We start from the raw sequence: 16262 nt of genomic DNA on the forward strand, positions 1-16262 counted from the left end.
TTTGTATATGGTGTTAGGGAGTGTTCTAATTTCATTCTTTTACTTGTAGCTGTCCAGTTTTCCCAACACCACTTATTGAAGAGACTGTCTTTTCTCCATTGTGTATCCTTGCCTCCTTTGTCATAGATTAGTTGACCATAGGTGTGTGGGTTTATCTCTGGGCTTTCTATCCTGTTCCATTGATCTTTATTTCTGTTTTTGTGCCAGTACCATATTGTCTTGATTACTGTAGCTTTCTAGTGTCATCTGAAGTCAGGGAGTCTGATTGCTCCAGCTCCGTTTCTTTCCCCAAGACTGCTTTCGCTATTTGGGGTCTTCTGTGTCTCCATACAATTTTAAGATTTTTTGTTCTAGTTCTGTAAAAAATGCCACTGGTAATTTGATAGGAATTGCATTGAATCTGTAGACTGATTTGGGCAGTATAGTCATTTACACAATGTTGATTCTTCGAATCCAAGAACATGGTATATCTCTCCATCTGTTTGTGTCATCTTTGATTTCTTTCATCAGTGTCTTATAGTTTTCTGAGCACAGGTTTTTTACCTCCTTAGGTAGGTTTATTCCTAGGTATTTTATTCTTTTTTGTTGCAATTATGAATCGGATTGTTTCCTTAATTTCTCTTTCTGATCTTTCATTGTTAGTGTATAGGAATGCAAGAGATTTCTGTGCATTAATTTTGTATCCTGCCACTTTGACAGATTCATTGATTAGGTCTAGTAGTTTTCTGGTGGCATCTTTAGCATTCTCTATGTATAGTATCATGTCATCTGCAAACAGTGACAGTTTTACTTCTTCTTTTCCAGTTTGTATTCCTTTTATTTCTTTTTCTTCTCTGATTGCTGTGGCTAGGACTTCCAAAACTCTGTTGAATAATAGTGTTGAGAGTGAACATCCTTGTCTTGTTCCTGATCTTAGAGGAAATGCTTTCAGTTTTTCACCATTGAGAATGATGTTTCTGTGGGTTTGTCATACCTGGCATTTATTATGTTGAGATGGGTTCCCTCTATGCCCACTTTCTGGAGAGTTTGTATAATAAATCGGTGTTAAATTTTGTCAAAAGCTTTTTCTGCATCTATGGACCTGATCATATGGTTTTTATTCTTCAGGTTGTTAATATGGTGTATCACATTGATTGATTTGCTTATATTGAAGAATCCTTGATCCCTGGGATAAATCCCACGTGATCATAGTGTATGATCCTTTTAATGTATTGTTGGATTTTGTTTGCTAGTATTTTTTTGAGGATTTTTTCATCTATATTCATCAGTGATATTGGTCTGTAATTTTCTTTTTTTGTAGTATCTCTGTCTGGTTTTGGTATCAGGGTGATCGTGGCCTCGTAGAATGAGTTTGGGAGTGTTCCTTCCTCTGCAATTTTTTGGAAGAGTTTGAGAAGGATGAGTGTTAGCTATTCTCTAAATGTTTGATAGAATTCACCTGTGAAGCCATCTGGTCCTGCAGTTTTGTTTGTTGGAAGATTTTTAATCACCTTTTCAGTTTCATTACTTGTGATTGGTCTCTTCATACTTTCTATTTCTTCCTGGTTCAGTCTTGGAAGATTATACCTTTCTTAGAATTTGTCCATTTCTTCCAGGTTGTCCATTTTATTGGCATAGAGTTGCTTGTAATAGTCTCTTAGGATGCTTTGTATTTCTGCGGTGTCCATTGTAACTTTCCTTTTTCATTTCTGATTTTATTGATTTGAGTCCTCTCCCTCTTTTTCTTGATGAGTATGGCTAAAGGTTTCTCAATTTTGTTTATCTTCTCAAAGAACCAGCTTTTGGTTTTATTGATCTTTCCTGTTGTTTTCTTTGTTTCTCTTTCATTTATTTCTGCTGTGATCTTTACGATTTCTTTCCTTCTCCTGACTTTGGGTTTTGTTTGTTCTTCTTTCTCTGGTTCCTTTAGGTGTAAGGTTAGATTGTTTATTTGAGATTTTTCTTGTTTCTTGAGGTAGGATTGTATTTGTATAATATTTCCTCTTAGAACTGCTTTTGCTGCATTCCATAGGTTTTTGATCATCCAATTTTCATTGTCATTTGCCTCTAGGTATTTTTTGATTTCCTCTTTGATTTCTTCAGTGATCTCTTGCTTATTTAGTAACATATTGTTTAGCCTCCATGTATTTGTGATTTTTACTTTTTTTTCCCTGTCATTGATTTCTAATCTCATAGCGTTGTGGTCGGAAAAGATAGTTGATATGATTTCAGTATTCTTTTTTTTTTTTTTTAAATTTTTTATTAGTTTCTGCTTTATAACAAAGTGAATCAGTCATACATATATATCTGTTCCCATATCCCTTCCCTCATGCATCTCCCTCCCTCCCACCCTCCCCATCCCACCCCTCCAGGCGGTCACAAAGCACCGAGCTGATCTCCCTGTGTTCTGCGGCTGCTTCCCACTATCTATCTACCTTACGTTTCGTAGTGTATATATGTCCATGCCTCTCTTTCGCTTTGTCACAGCTTACCCTTCCCCCTCCCCATATCCTCTAGTCCATTCTCAAGTAGGTCTGTGTCTTTATTCCCGTTTTACCCCTAGGTTCTTCCTGACATTTTTTTTTTTTTTAAATTCCATATATATGTGTTAGCATACGGTATTTGTCTTTCTCTTTCTGACTTACTTCACTCTGTATGACAGACTCTAGGTCTATCCACCTCATTACAAATAGCTCAGTTTCGTTTCTTTTTATGGCTGAGTAATATTCCATTGTATATATGTGCCACATCTTCTTTATCCATTCATCCGATGATGGACACTTAGGTTGTTTCCAGCTCCGGGCTATTGTGAATAGAGCTGCAATGAACATTTTGGTACATGTCTCTTTTTGAATTATGGTTTTCTCAGGGTATATGCCTAGTAGTGGGATTGCTGGGTCATATGGTAGTTCTATTTGTAGTTTTTTAAGGAACCTCCATACTGTTCTCCATAGTGGCTGTACCAATTCACATTCCCACCAGCAGTGCAAGAGTGTTCCCTTTTCTCCACACCCTCTCCAGCATTTATTGTTTCTAGATTTCTTGATGATGGCCATTCTGACTGGTGTGAGATGATATCTCATTGTAGTTTTGATTTGCATTTCTCTAATGATTAATGATGTTGAGCATTCTTTCATGTGTTTGTTGGCAGTCTGTATATCTTCTTTGGAGAAATGCCTATTTAAGTCTTCTGCCCATTTTTGGATTGGGTTGTTTGTTTTTTTGCTATTGAGCTGCATGAGCTGTTTATAAATTTTGGAGATTAATCCTTTGTCAGTTGCTTCATTTGCAAATATTTTCTCCCATTCTGAGGGTTGTCTTTTGGTCTTGTTTATGGTTTCCTTTGCTGTGCAAAAGCTTTGAAGTTTCATTAGGTCCCATTTGTTTATCTTTGTTTTTATTTCCATTTCTCTAGGAGGTGGGTCCAAAAGGATCTTGCTGTGATTTATGTCATAGAGTGTTCTACCTATGTTTTCCTCTAAGAGTTTGATAGTGTCTGGCCTTACATTTAGGTCTTTAATCCATTTTGAGCTTATTTTTGTGTATGGTGTTAGGGAATGATCTAGTCTCAAACTTTTACATGTCCCTGTCCAGTTTGATTTCAGTATTCTTAAATTTACTGAGGCTTGATTTGTGACCCAAGATGTGATCTATGTTGGAGAATGTTCCATGTGCACTTGAGAAGAAAGTGTAATCTGCTGTTTTGGGATGGAATGTCCTATAAATATCAATTAAATCTATCTGGTCTATTGTGTCATTTAAAGCTTGTGTTTCCTTATTAATTTTCTCCCTGGATGATCTGTCCATTGGTGTAAGTGAGGTGTTTAAGTCCCCCACTATTATTGTGTTACTATCGATTTCCTCTTTTATAGCTGTTAACAGTTGCCTTATGTATTGAGGTGCTCCTATGTTGGGTGTATATATATTATAATTGTTATATATTCTTCTTGGATTGATCCCTTGATCATTATGTAATGTGCTTCTTGTCTCTTGAAACATTCTTTATTTTAAAGTCAATTTTATCTGATTTGAGTATTGCTACTCCAGCGTTCTTTTTTTTTTTTTTTTTTTTTTAGTTTCTGCTTTATAACAAAGTGAATCAGTCATACATATACATCCGTTCCCACATCCCTTCCCTCATGCATCTCCCTCCCTCCCACCCTCCCCATCCCACCCCTCCAGGCGGTCACAAAGCACCGAGCTGATGTTCTTTTGATTTCCATCTGCATGGAATATCTTTTTCCAGCCCCTCACTTTCAGTCTGTATGTGTCCCTAGTTCTGAAGTGGGTCTCTTGTAGACAGCATATATATGGGTCTTGTTTTTGTATCCATTCAGTGAGCCTGTGTCTTTTGGTTGGAGCATTTAATCCATTCACATTTAAGGTAATTATTGATATGTATGTTCCTGTTACCATTTTCTTAATTGTTATCAGGTCTCTTTTGTAGGTTCTTTTCTTCTTTTGTGTTTCACACTTAGAGAAGTTCCTTTAGCGTTTTTTGTAGAGCTGGTTTGGTGGTGCTGAATTCTCTTAGCTTTTGCTTGTCTGTAAAGCTTTTGATTTCTCCGTCGAACCTGAATGGGATCCTTGCCACGTAGAGTAATATTGGTTGTAGTTTCTTCCCTTTCATCACTTTAAATATATCATACCACTCCCTTCTGGCTTGTATAGAGTTTCTGCTGAGAAATCAGCTGTTAACCTTATGGGAGTTCCTTTGTGGGTTATTTGTCATTTTTCCCTTCTTGCTTTCAATAATTTTTCTTTGTCTTTAATTTTTGTCAGTTTGATTACTGTGTGTCTCTGCGTGTTTCTCCTTGGGTTTATCCTGCCTGGGACTCTCTGTGCTTCCTGGACTTGGGTGGCTATTTCCTTTCTCATGTTAGGGAAATTTTTGACTATAATCCCTTCAGATATTTTCTTTGGTCCTTTCTCTCTTTCTTCTCCTTCGGGGACCTGTATAATGTGAATGTTGTTGCGTTTAATGTTGTCCCAGAGATCTCTTAGGCTGTCTTCATTTCTTTCCATTCTTTTTTCTTTATTCTGTTCCACAGCAGTGAATTACACCATTCTGTCTTGTAGGTCACTTATCCGTTCTTCTGCCTCAATTATTCTGCTCTTGATTCCTTCTAGTGTAGTTTTCATTTCAGTTATTGTATTGTTCATCCCTGTTTGTTTGTTCTTTAATTCTTCTAGGTGTTTGCTGTTTAATTCTTCTAGGTCTTAGTTAAATGTTTCTTGCATCTTCTCGATCTTTGCCTCCATTTTTTCCCCGACATCCTGGATCATCTTCACTGTCATTATTCTGAGTTCTTTTTCTGGAAGGTTGCCTATGTGCACTTCATTTAGTTGTTTTTCTGGGGTTTAACCTTGTTCCTTCATCTGGTACGTAGTCTTCTGCCTTTTCATTCTGTCTGTCTTTCTGTGAATGTGGTTTTCGTTCCACAGGCTGTAGAATTATAGTTCTTCTTGCTTCTGCTGTCTGCCCTCTGGTGGATGACACTATCTAAGAGGCTTCTGCAAGCTTCCTGATGGGTGGGACTGGTGATGGGTAGAGCTGGGTGTTGCTCTGGTGGGCAGAGCTCAGTAAAACTTTAATCTGCTTGTCTGCTGATGGGTGGGGCTGGGTTCCCTCCCTGTTGGTTGTTTGGCCTGAGGCGACCCAGCACTGGATCCTACCCGGCTCTTTGGTCGGGCTAATGGTGGACTCTGGGCGTGCTCATGCCAAGGAGTACTTCCCAGAACTTCTGCTGCCAGTGTCCTTGTCCTCACAGTGAGACACAGCCACCCCCTGCCTCTGCAGGAGACCCTCCAACACTAGCAGGTAGTTCTGTTTCAGTCTCCTATGGGGTCACTGCTCCTTCCCCTGGGTCCTGATGCACACACTACATTGTGTGTGCCCTCCAAGAGTGGAGTCTCTGTTTCCCCCAGTCCTGTTGAAGTCCTGCAATCAAATTCTGCTAGCCTTCAAAGTCTGATTCTCTAGGAATTCCTCCTCCCAGTGCCAGACCCCCAGGTTGGGAAGCCTGATGTGGGGCTCAGAGCCTTCACTCCAGTGGTGGACTTCTGTGGTATAATTGTTCTCCAGTTTGTGAGTCACCCACCCAGCGGTTATGGGATTTGATTTTATTGTGATTGCGCCCCTCCTACCATCTCATTGTGGCTTCTCCTTTGTTTTTGAATGGGGGGTATCTTTTTTGGTGAGTTCCAGTGTCTTCCTATCGGTGATTGTTAAGCAGTTAGTTGTGCTTCTGGTGCTCTCGCGAGAGGGATTGAGAGCACATCCTTCTACTGTGCCATCTTGAACCAGTCTCCTCCTTCCACTCTCTCTTACACCCACTCTATTCAGGCTTTTGCCCTTTCCCATTCCCAGCTCCACCAAAACAACTCTTTTCAACTATACTAATGACATTTATGTTGGTAAATCCAGTGATCAGTTCTTATTTGTCTCTTCTTTGACCTAGCAGTAGCATCTGACCCAATTGATTTCATCTTTCTTTCTCTCTCTTACTTCACTAGTCATTCCTTCTTGGACTTCTTTGTCTCTTCTCTTCTCTTTTCTGTTCTCTGTACTCATTTTCTGGATGGTCACATCTCTGCTCATGGCTTTAAATACCATCCCAAATGCTGATGACTCCTAAATATGTGTTTTTAGCCTTGATCTTGCCCTTGAACTCCAAATTTTTGTGCTCATTATCTACTTCGTGACCTGTTTATTAAACATGTTAGTAACAGAACTCTTCATTCACTGTTTGGAATGTCAGGCTGTGCTTGCATTCTTCCTGTCTCAAAAAATGGTAAGTATACTCTTCTAGTGGCCATGCCCAAAACCTTGCAAATGTCCTGGACTTCCCTTCACTCACACTCATACAAATTTATTATCTTTTAATTTTTGCTATTTTTGAAGTTGAGGAATATAACACAATTTGTGTGGGAACAAAAACTATTTCCCTGGTATCAAGTTTATACGATATGTATCTGATAAAAATCTACTTGGTACTAATATATTGGAAGAGTGAAAAATCCTTTGGTATAGCAAATATTTTTTTCAAATTAGATAGATTGTAAAAAATAGAACTCTGTATAAGGTGTTCACAATCTCTAACTTTTTTGAACTTTTACTAGTATTTGAGAATTTATCCTGATAATTACGATTTTTAAATTTATATAACCTACAGGTGTGAAGCCTCTAGCCCACACATTCATCCAGTTGGTTGGTGTAAAGAACATCGAAGAACCCTTATTACTCCTCCAGGTTTGTGTTGATTTTGGGTCTACTGTTCGTTATGTCAATTTGAGTTTATTTTCATGTGCTAAAGAACAGATTCTGGGGCTTCATCATAAGGCAATGAGTTTTTGAGCATATCACTAATGTGCCGTGGCTACTGCTTATATGAAATGATGGGTGGTTAGCTAACATGGAGCATCACTGTGGTATATGTGGTTGCTTGTGGATACTCCTGTGAGTGATGAAGACTCATTATCACAGGGAAAGGATGCCTCCTTGGTTTGTTAGGAGCTGTTGTGTGGTTGTTGCCTGCAGTGTGTAAGCATAAAGACTCAGCTTGGAGCTTCAAATACTTGTCTTATTCCATTCTACCAGCTGGTGTCAGTTTTAGGCTTGTCCCCAGTTCCTTGATACTGCGTCTCAGTTAGTACCTGATCATTTACTCACTCAGGGCACCAACAATTCCTGTGATGGGAGAGGCGAGTCCGTTCCACTTTCTGAGTTTTCTTCTGTGTTCACAGATAAAAGCTCCTGTCCTTTACTGATTTACAGAGCTGTTTTGAAGATAAAAAAGCATTTACATAAACCGTAAAGTGTTAAAGCAAGGTATTAATGGTTTTGTGGCCCAAATGTGTTGCTGCCTGGAAGATTTCTCCCATTCAGTCCTCCTGACTCCTGTGGCTTATGTCATATTAGGAGTGGTGAATAGTGATTGCCACTATCATCATCTGAATTGCTGTGCGGATTCTTTTGGATTTCCCAGTTTGATAACGATCTTTTTTTTCTTATCATCTGTTTAGTCATAATCAGGGATCCAGTAAATAAACAGGACCAGTGAGCAACAGGTTCCTGGCTGTGTTTTCACAGCACTGGGTTAGGTACCCTGGGAAGGGGTGGTGTGAGGCATTATTAGTGACTTCTGATGTGAGGCAGATTACTAAGTCTTCTGTCTCCTTTCATGGACTTTTATAGTTCAGTAGAATGAACAGAAAAGTTGCAAGAACAGTAAATGGCTCATCTATACCCTTGAACCAGAGACCCATTCAAGTTTGTCAGTTGTACCAGTGATGTCATTTATAGCCAGAGGATCAGGCATATTACTCAGTTGTCATATTTCTCTGGTCTCCTTCACTTGGCTCTGCTTGACTTTTATGACCACCATATGCTTGAGAATTAATGACTACAGATTAGTCATTTTGTAGAATATTACTTAATTTGGGCATGATTGGAGCTTCCTCGTAATTAGACCCAGCATATGCATTTTTGGCAGGAATATCACAGAAACAGTGCTGTGTTCTCACTGCATCCTCTCAGGTGGCAGTTGATGTTCGTTTGTGTCATTACTGGTTGATTTTTACTAGTAATTGATCAAGGTGGTAGTTACCAGGCTTCTTCACAGATGTCAGTTTTTTTCTCTCTGTAATTGATAAGTATTTGGGGGAGACACTTTGAGATTGTGTAAATATCCTGCACTTCATTCCCATGTCACTCACTAGTTTTAGCATCTGTTGATATTTCTAGTGTGAATTATTATTCCAACAGTTGCTAAATGGTAATTTTTCTTATTCCATCATTCCTTGTACATAAGTAGTTGACATTCTTCTGCAAAGAATACTTTTCTCATCTTCCTATTTATCATTCAGTTTATTTATATCAGCATGGACCCATACATTACTATTGTCATCAATGGGTTATAATCCATTACTATAGTACCTTATTTATTTTTATGGCCAGATTTTCTCAGATTTGGCCAGTGGGAGCCCTTTTAAGCTGGTTTCTATGTCCTTTTGACATGTTTTTTTTTAATCATTTTTTGGAGAATTTCCTATTTTCTGCTACAGCTAGGCTTATCTTGTGCTTTCCCTGACCCAACCCTGAAGTCGCCCATTTCTCCCAGACTCCATGGTTCCTTTTCATAGAGAATGATATTTAGACACTAAGACCTAGACATTAGGTGTGCTCACTGCTACTGGACTAATGCTGCTTCCGGCCTCTCAGTAGACATAGGAAATATAGTTATGTAAACATATAAAAAATTTATGTGTATTTCTATATCCATTTGTAGATATTGAAAACCATGAATTTATACCATTAGCTTCAATTCACATCCAACACCACTAAATTCATTCTGGTTTTCCACTTTTCATATTTATACCTCTCTTTTTAGCCATTGAGAAATCTGGCTTCTATTGTCTCCAGTATATTTACTTATTTTTTCAGTCCCCATAAAGGGGACTATATAAAGTAGCCAATTTCCTACCCTACTGGGCCAACATTAATTCCTACTCATGTCTTCCTACTGGGTTTTGGACTCTGGAGGAAACAAAAGGAGGGTGGGAGGGAGGAAGGATATTTGTTTTTAGACATTTTGTTAATACTGTTCCATGATTTATTTTAACTTATTTGTTTGGCCTAACAATATGACTATCTGTAATATTTCACATGTTGATATATATAAACCTGCCTCATTCTTTTTAATAAATGCTTTCTATTTTACACTTACTGTTTATATGTATTTTGCACATTTCTATATTGATGGTCATTTAACTTGTTTTTACATTTTCACATTTACAAACAATGATGCATTTTCGTTGCATACACATATGAAATTTTTCCTAGATTATTAGAAGTAAAATTGCTAGATTTTAAAGGGTATTTATGTTTGTGTGTATTTTGTGTTGTAAGACTATCCTTACCTGAGAAGAAAATTGTATATATAAAATTTTCATTTAAAAGTTAATAAAGAAATCATGATCTAGATGAAAATGGTTTCATTATTACAAGTAGTTCTGAATGTGTAACCAGTTTAAAGTTATTTTGTGTAATATGAACATAATTTTCTTCATTATAATGATAACAATATCTCATAATTTTATAGGTCAGTTTGTGGTTCTCACTATCATTTTGGTTAAACCTGATAGGATTTACTGTTTTTATTCTTAGGTTATCCAAATGTGAAACATTTTTCTTGGGATAAATACTTAGAAGAAACCAATTCTTTACCTGCTCCTGCAAGAGCTTTCAAAGTGGTGAGATATTATATTTTACAGTATTTGATTAATTTGTGTTGGTGGTAGTGTTCAGTCATTGAAATTTAGGAACAGAAAGAGTATTGGTGAACAGGAATAGGAGAGAAACAGAAGACCAAAGAAGTTGTTTCTGAATTTTTACAATTTTGAAAGGCAGAATTGTTACTGGGGGTTTTGTTGTTGGCATCTAAAAAATACTTCCATTTTGGACTTTAAAGTTTCCTTGGAAAATACTTATATTTGAATCGGTTTGCAGTGAGTTGGTTGCACAGCACACTTCTCTTTTTCCAGCTAGATATTCTGAAAGACCAAACAGGATGAGATATTGCTTTATAATGAAAATTATATTTGATCATTCCTTTGGGTTTGTTTATGGCAAGCTGAGATGCTGGTTTTTTTTTCTTTCTTTCTTTCTTTTATTGCTATAAATCAGCATGTTTGACTACCAAAATGCAAGGTCTTCTGTTTTTATAATAGTATCTTTCTAACTCAGGGTCATTGCTTCTTGCCTATTAAGATTCACAGTTAACCTCAGTTGTGTGCAAGGGAAGAATAAGAAATGAAATGTATTTAAAAAGTTTTAAAATCTCATATATCTTTATAATTTGTAATTTTCCATGAATTTAAAGGAAAAGAAAGATATTTTAAATACTTGATTTTTAAAAAAAAATGTGAACAGTCTATCATAAACAACATTTTTCTTTAATGGATCCTTTTGTGCATAAATTTCTAGGCTATTTAATGATAGAATTAATTAGTAAGCATGGACACAAATACATAAGAAAAGAACATCAAAATTTTTGAGAGAAAAACTATATTACATGAAGAAAAGCCATATCAAAGAATATGTATGATTCCGTCTGAGAGTAAATTCAGGATTTATAAATGAGTAATGTTTAGAGTCATGTCATATTTATGGATTTTACCTGACTCTCTAACTTTAACATAGCCTCGTACAAAGAAGAGCTGCTTTGCACTTTGCTTTGAACTGGATAAAATTACATCAAGCTCAGTCTGCATGTCTAGTGTCACAGTGATATCAGAGAGAAAATTAAGATTTCTCTCGTTTGGCCTTTAGGTACCTTGCATTAATTGTTCTGCATCCTTTACATAATTTTCACACTTGATTTTCACAGTAACACTTTTATTACACCCATTAGCAATCACCTTGCCTTCTGCCCATAAATTTTTCAGAGGCTGATGGGTTTTTGCTGAGTGTTGAGGTGTGGGTAGCTGTAGGTCCTCATTCTCATTCTTGTTCTTAGGAGAGCAATTCCATCTTGCATGTCTTGATTGCTAATTCTCTTCTTAAAAAGACATCTGTTGCTTTTTGGTGTCACTACCACCTCTAATCTCTGTGTCTCATCTTTGCCACTTGAAGGTTCTTCCCTCTTTTTTTTTTTTTTTTTTTTTTTTATTGCGGTACACGGGCCTCTCACTGCTGTGGCCTCTCCTGTTGTGGAGCACAGGCTCTGGACGTGCAGGCTCAGCAGCCATGGCTCACGGGCCCAGCCGCTCCACGGCATGTGGGATCCTCCCGGACCGGGGCACGAACCTGCATCAGCAGGCGGACTCTCAACCACTTAGCCACCAGGGAAGCCCTTCCCTCTTTTTTAAAAATAATTTTCATGTTTGTTGATTTTGCCAAGACACCTCCAACCAATGAGAAGAAACTCATCATCCCTATGGCTAATCAAAAAAACCATAGCATTTTGAATTTCATCTTAAGATCTTTGGCTTTCTGTTTGCTCCAGTGACTAGTTGCTCAGGCTGTTTCTATTGCCTGTGGGCTTGGCCATGTGATTTGGGATTATTTTTTTGGTAGGGAGGGTGAGGTCCAAAGCCATTCTAGGAACTTGAGTTTGAAAAGCTAGTTCCCTTAATAGCTCATCTTTTTTATTTTATTTTTTTAATTCTGTCTTTGTGACATAGAGCTCACCTTCCCTTCCTCTGAATCTCACTGTATAAAATTTTCTGTTATGGCAGAAACCTCCACATGGATTCCAGAAAAAAATGAAGCTTGAGGTCATAGACAAAAGAAATCCCGTGTTTATTAGAGTAGCAACAGTTGCAGACATGGATGATCACCGAATAAAAGTAAGTGTTCTGTTGTGGTTTTGTTTTGTCTTTTTTTTTTTTTTACAAGACGTCTTAGACAAAAACTTTAGCAGATATTTAATTTGTGAAGTCCGAGAATTAGAGTAGTAAAGCCATAGAAATATTCAAATTAAGTGGCTGCGCACATCCTTGTAAATCAGTATTTTTCCACTTTTTTACTTTACATAAGTATTCTCTTTAATTATGACTGACTTTTAATATCTTACGTATATATTTGGAGGAAAAAAGTAGATACATCATATTAAGGTAATCTATTCAGGAGAAGATATAATACTTCATTTTCCAGTAGTGTGTTCTTTTTAAAAACTATTTAAGGTCAGTGTTTTCTTATGCGGTATCGTGCATGTCGACTTTTCAGAATATCCTGCTTTTTAATATAGGACAACTTAAGAGAAATATTTTTATAAATAAAGTCAGATTTTATTAGAGTTGGATTAATAAAAGTCAAGTACCTCTCATAAAGTAAACAAACGTATAAGAAGATGGGTTCAGTCCATGTCCAAATGTGATAAAGTGAAGTGTAGTAGCAGTTCCGGGTGAGGAGCTTCAGGCTCTCGTCTCTGTTTCTGGCTTCAGCATTAACTTCACTCTCAAACCAGAATGATGTGCATTCTACTTACCTCACAGGATCATTTAGAATTTCTGTTAAGAATAATACTAGTTATGAGAGCAGCCAGACGTTAGATTTACATGGAGTTTTACAGGGTAGGAGTATTCTTCCATTATCTGATATTTGTGGTGATAGCAGTGTGGGAGATTTATGTTATTGTCCTTACTTTATCGATGAGGCTGAGGCGCAGAATCAATTATTAATTATGGGCAGTGGCAGTACTAAGTCACGGTCCTAAGCTATAGGAGTCTAAGTTCATGTTCTTTAAATAATAATAAATCAGATCTTCATGTATCTCTAATGAGATAATATATAGGAAAATAAATTATAAAATAACATGAAAAACCTGTACAAAGGTAGTATTTCCATAAAATAGGACTTTTAGCATTTAATTCACTGTTTTTAAGATTGCATAATCATATAACATTTTAGAAAATTTTATAAGTAATGGAAGACCTGTGTTAATCTTTTTCAAGTGTGTTTTCTTGTTAGTTTTCCTTAGAAATGTAGAATTAAGTAATACATTATTTTTATAATTCAAATTGGTCAGAATTGAAAAAAAAAGTGTTTTGGCTTGGGTGCAGAAAGTTTATTCCCATATACAGCTGGTGAAAGTATAAAGTGTCTCAGCCTTTCTGGAGAGCAGTTTGGTGATAGGCATCAAAAGTCTTAGAATGTTGTTTACCCTTTAATTCAGGAATTTCAGTCCTAGGAATTTATGTTAAAGAAATAACCAAAAGGAATATGCAAAGATAAAAGCTGCAAGGAGGATATAACAGAGCCAGTGATTTATGGTATTTAGCATTGAGAATAAGCAGAGTGGGAGATGGGTAAAAATAAATGACTATACGTCTTCATGCTGTTTTATACTTTAGAAGAATATTTAATTTTGGCAAGTGAGAAATTCGGGTTTAATACTATATATAATGTCTGGTGTTGTCTTTTAAAAGAATATATATATGTATGTGTATATATATATATATGTATGTATGTGTATATATGTGTGTGTGTGTGTGTGTGTGTGTGTGTGTATATATATACACACACACATACATAAACAGTTATGGAAATAAACAAAGTAAAATAATGACAGTGATTTTCTGTTAAGATTATACATGATTAGGTTTTTCTTTTTCATTACCAGGTTTCAGGAACACATATTACTTTTGTGATTTTGGTCCAGAGGGGTCAAATACTCTAAAGTGGATGGTTCAGTTAGTTAATGAGAAAAGTTTAGACTAGAAATCCAGCTCTTTTTGCTTCTGGCTGAATTCTCTTTCCAGTACAACATCCAGGTCAATCTTTAATACACAAAAAAGAACTGGCTACTGAGGTATATAGTTGACAATCATCTTTTATAATACTGGAATGAATTTCATAGCTAAACATAAACCAGTGGACAAATATCTGTTTTTTTATGAAGTCCACAAAAGGTTAGTGAACAGGTGACAGTAACTCAATCTGAGGATTCATCAGAGACTTGTGAAAATACAGGACACTTTCAACAGTAGAAGTTTTTCTAATAATATGGGAGATGATATAGCAAGAAAGCTTATTTTTTCGTTTTCAGGAAGGACAAGAAAGCGGAAAATAGAGACAAAGTCATTAGTGTAGTGTAATATTTTAAGTTTCTCAAGGGTAAAAATCAACTCTTAAGTTAAATAAAATCAACTTTTTAAGTTATGTAATCCATAACATTTCACACTGAGTTATCACAGTTAAATTTTTTTAAGCCTAGTGTATTTTGCTGTTGAAGGAAAATGACGAGAATGGTTTTGCTCTTGTCTTTTACGTTTTCGTGACAGAACGTAAGAGTGTTCTGCCCTCTCCGTCCCCACCGCCAGGTCTGGTTCCCCAGAGGCAAGAACTTTCAACTCTTCTGGCTGTTGCTTATGACATTTGATCAGCAGTTAAAAAAAATAATAGCTGCATTCTGCTATTTCTGAATCCATCAATTTTAAAGATGTTTATTTCCTTCCTGTTTTGGTAGTTCAGGATTTAGGTCTTGTCATCCTTCCCCTCCGCTTATCCTTTCAGTAATTATTTCACAGTGTTTGTTCTTTTTTTTTTCACTCTTCCATGTTTACTGTTGTAAACAAATCTTGTTCACTGCTGAGCAAAGGCGTCTTTTTCTTATGATACTTTGTTTTTCCTAGAGTCAGTAATTAATTTGTATTTTGATTTTCAATTGTCTGTGTTCTTACTGGATTTTAACAAATGCTCCAATAAATCTGACAAGCCTTTTGGTCAAAAAGCTCAAGTGTATTTTTGAATCTTGCATCTATATCTTTCTTTTTTTTCCTGAACCCTTCTTCCCACAACTTAACAGCCACCTATTCTGATCAGCATGGTTACCCTCTCAGCCTCACACACAGCTTTCATCCTGAGACTCCTCTTTGCCAACACACTATATTGTATATTCATTTTTCCTGAGTCTCATGCTTTATATTTCTTTGTATACTCTCTTACCTTGCTGAAATACATCTTTTGTAACTTTCTGAGGAAGGGTGTATGAAAGGCATATTTTTCGACTCTTTGCATATCTGAAAATGTCAATATACTAGCCTTTCACTTGATTCATACTGTGATGGGGTAGAGAATCATTTCCCCTCAGAAACTACAAGCATTGTTCTGCTGTCTTCCCATGTCAAGTGTTGGTTTTTGAGACATCCAAGGCCATTGGGTTCCTTCTCTCTGGGTGATGTACCTTTTCTCTCTGGAAACTCTCAAGACCATCTTTGTCCCTGATATTCTGATGTTTTGTAGTGACGTGCCTTGGTGTGAGGGTCATTTTTCATTTATCATGCAGGGCACTAATACCCTTTCACTGTGGAGTTTCATATCCTTTGGTTTTTAGAAATGTTCTTACATTATTGCTTTGATGACTTCCTTCTCTCTCACTGTTCTCTTTTGCAAGTCCTGCTACTCTGGTATTAAACCCTGGGATGGACCCCCTATTTTTCTTATATTTTCTTTCTTATGCTTCTCTGATTTTTTTTTCTACTTGCTTAGAGATATCCACTCTATTTTTTAAATCCTGTATTGCATTTTTAATAACAAGTATGTTTTTTTTTTAATTTTCAAGAGTTTTTTCTTATTTTCTAGTCTTCTCCCTTCCCCTCTTTCAAAATGGCGTCCTCTTTTTATTTCCTGAAGCAATATTGTTTCTTATCTGAGGACACCAGTGATAGTTTTCCTTCTGTTTCCTTTTATTTTCTCTAAATTCCTCTTTGAGTTAGTTTGGCTTCTGCTTTCACATTAGAGCCTCTCTTCAAATGTCAAGTCCTTGGTTGACTGTTCA

General features: G+C 36.6%; 1 protein-coding gene across 1 annotated transcript in view; it reads left to right on the forward strand.

The window, feature by feature from the left end:
- Positions 1–16262, forward strand: part of L3MBTL3 (L3MBTL histone methyl-lysine binding protein 3) — a gene marked incomplete at its 3' end in the record, with an annotated part of 106989 nt that overhangs the window by 35999 nt on the left and 54728 nt on the right. Inside the window, exons 12-14 of the mRNA XM_079716627.1 lie at positions 7155–7231; positions 10148–10233; positions 12220–12330. Coding sequence (XP_079572753.1) covers positions 7155–7231; positions 10148–10233; positions 12220–12330 — 274 coding nt within the window. The remainder of the gene's footprint in view (positions 1–7154; positions 7232–10147; positions 10234–12219; positions 12331–16262) is intronic.

This window comes from Hyperoodon ampullatus (assembly GCF_949752795.1).
Source record: "Hyperoodon ampullatus genome assembly, chromosome: 12".
Classification (NCBI taxonomy): Eukaryota; Metazoa; Chordata; class Mammalia; order Artiodactyla; family Ziphiidae; genus Hyperoodon; species Hyperoodon ampullatus.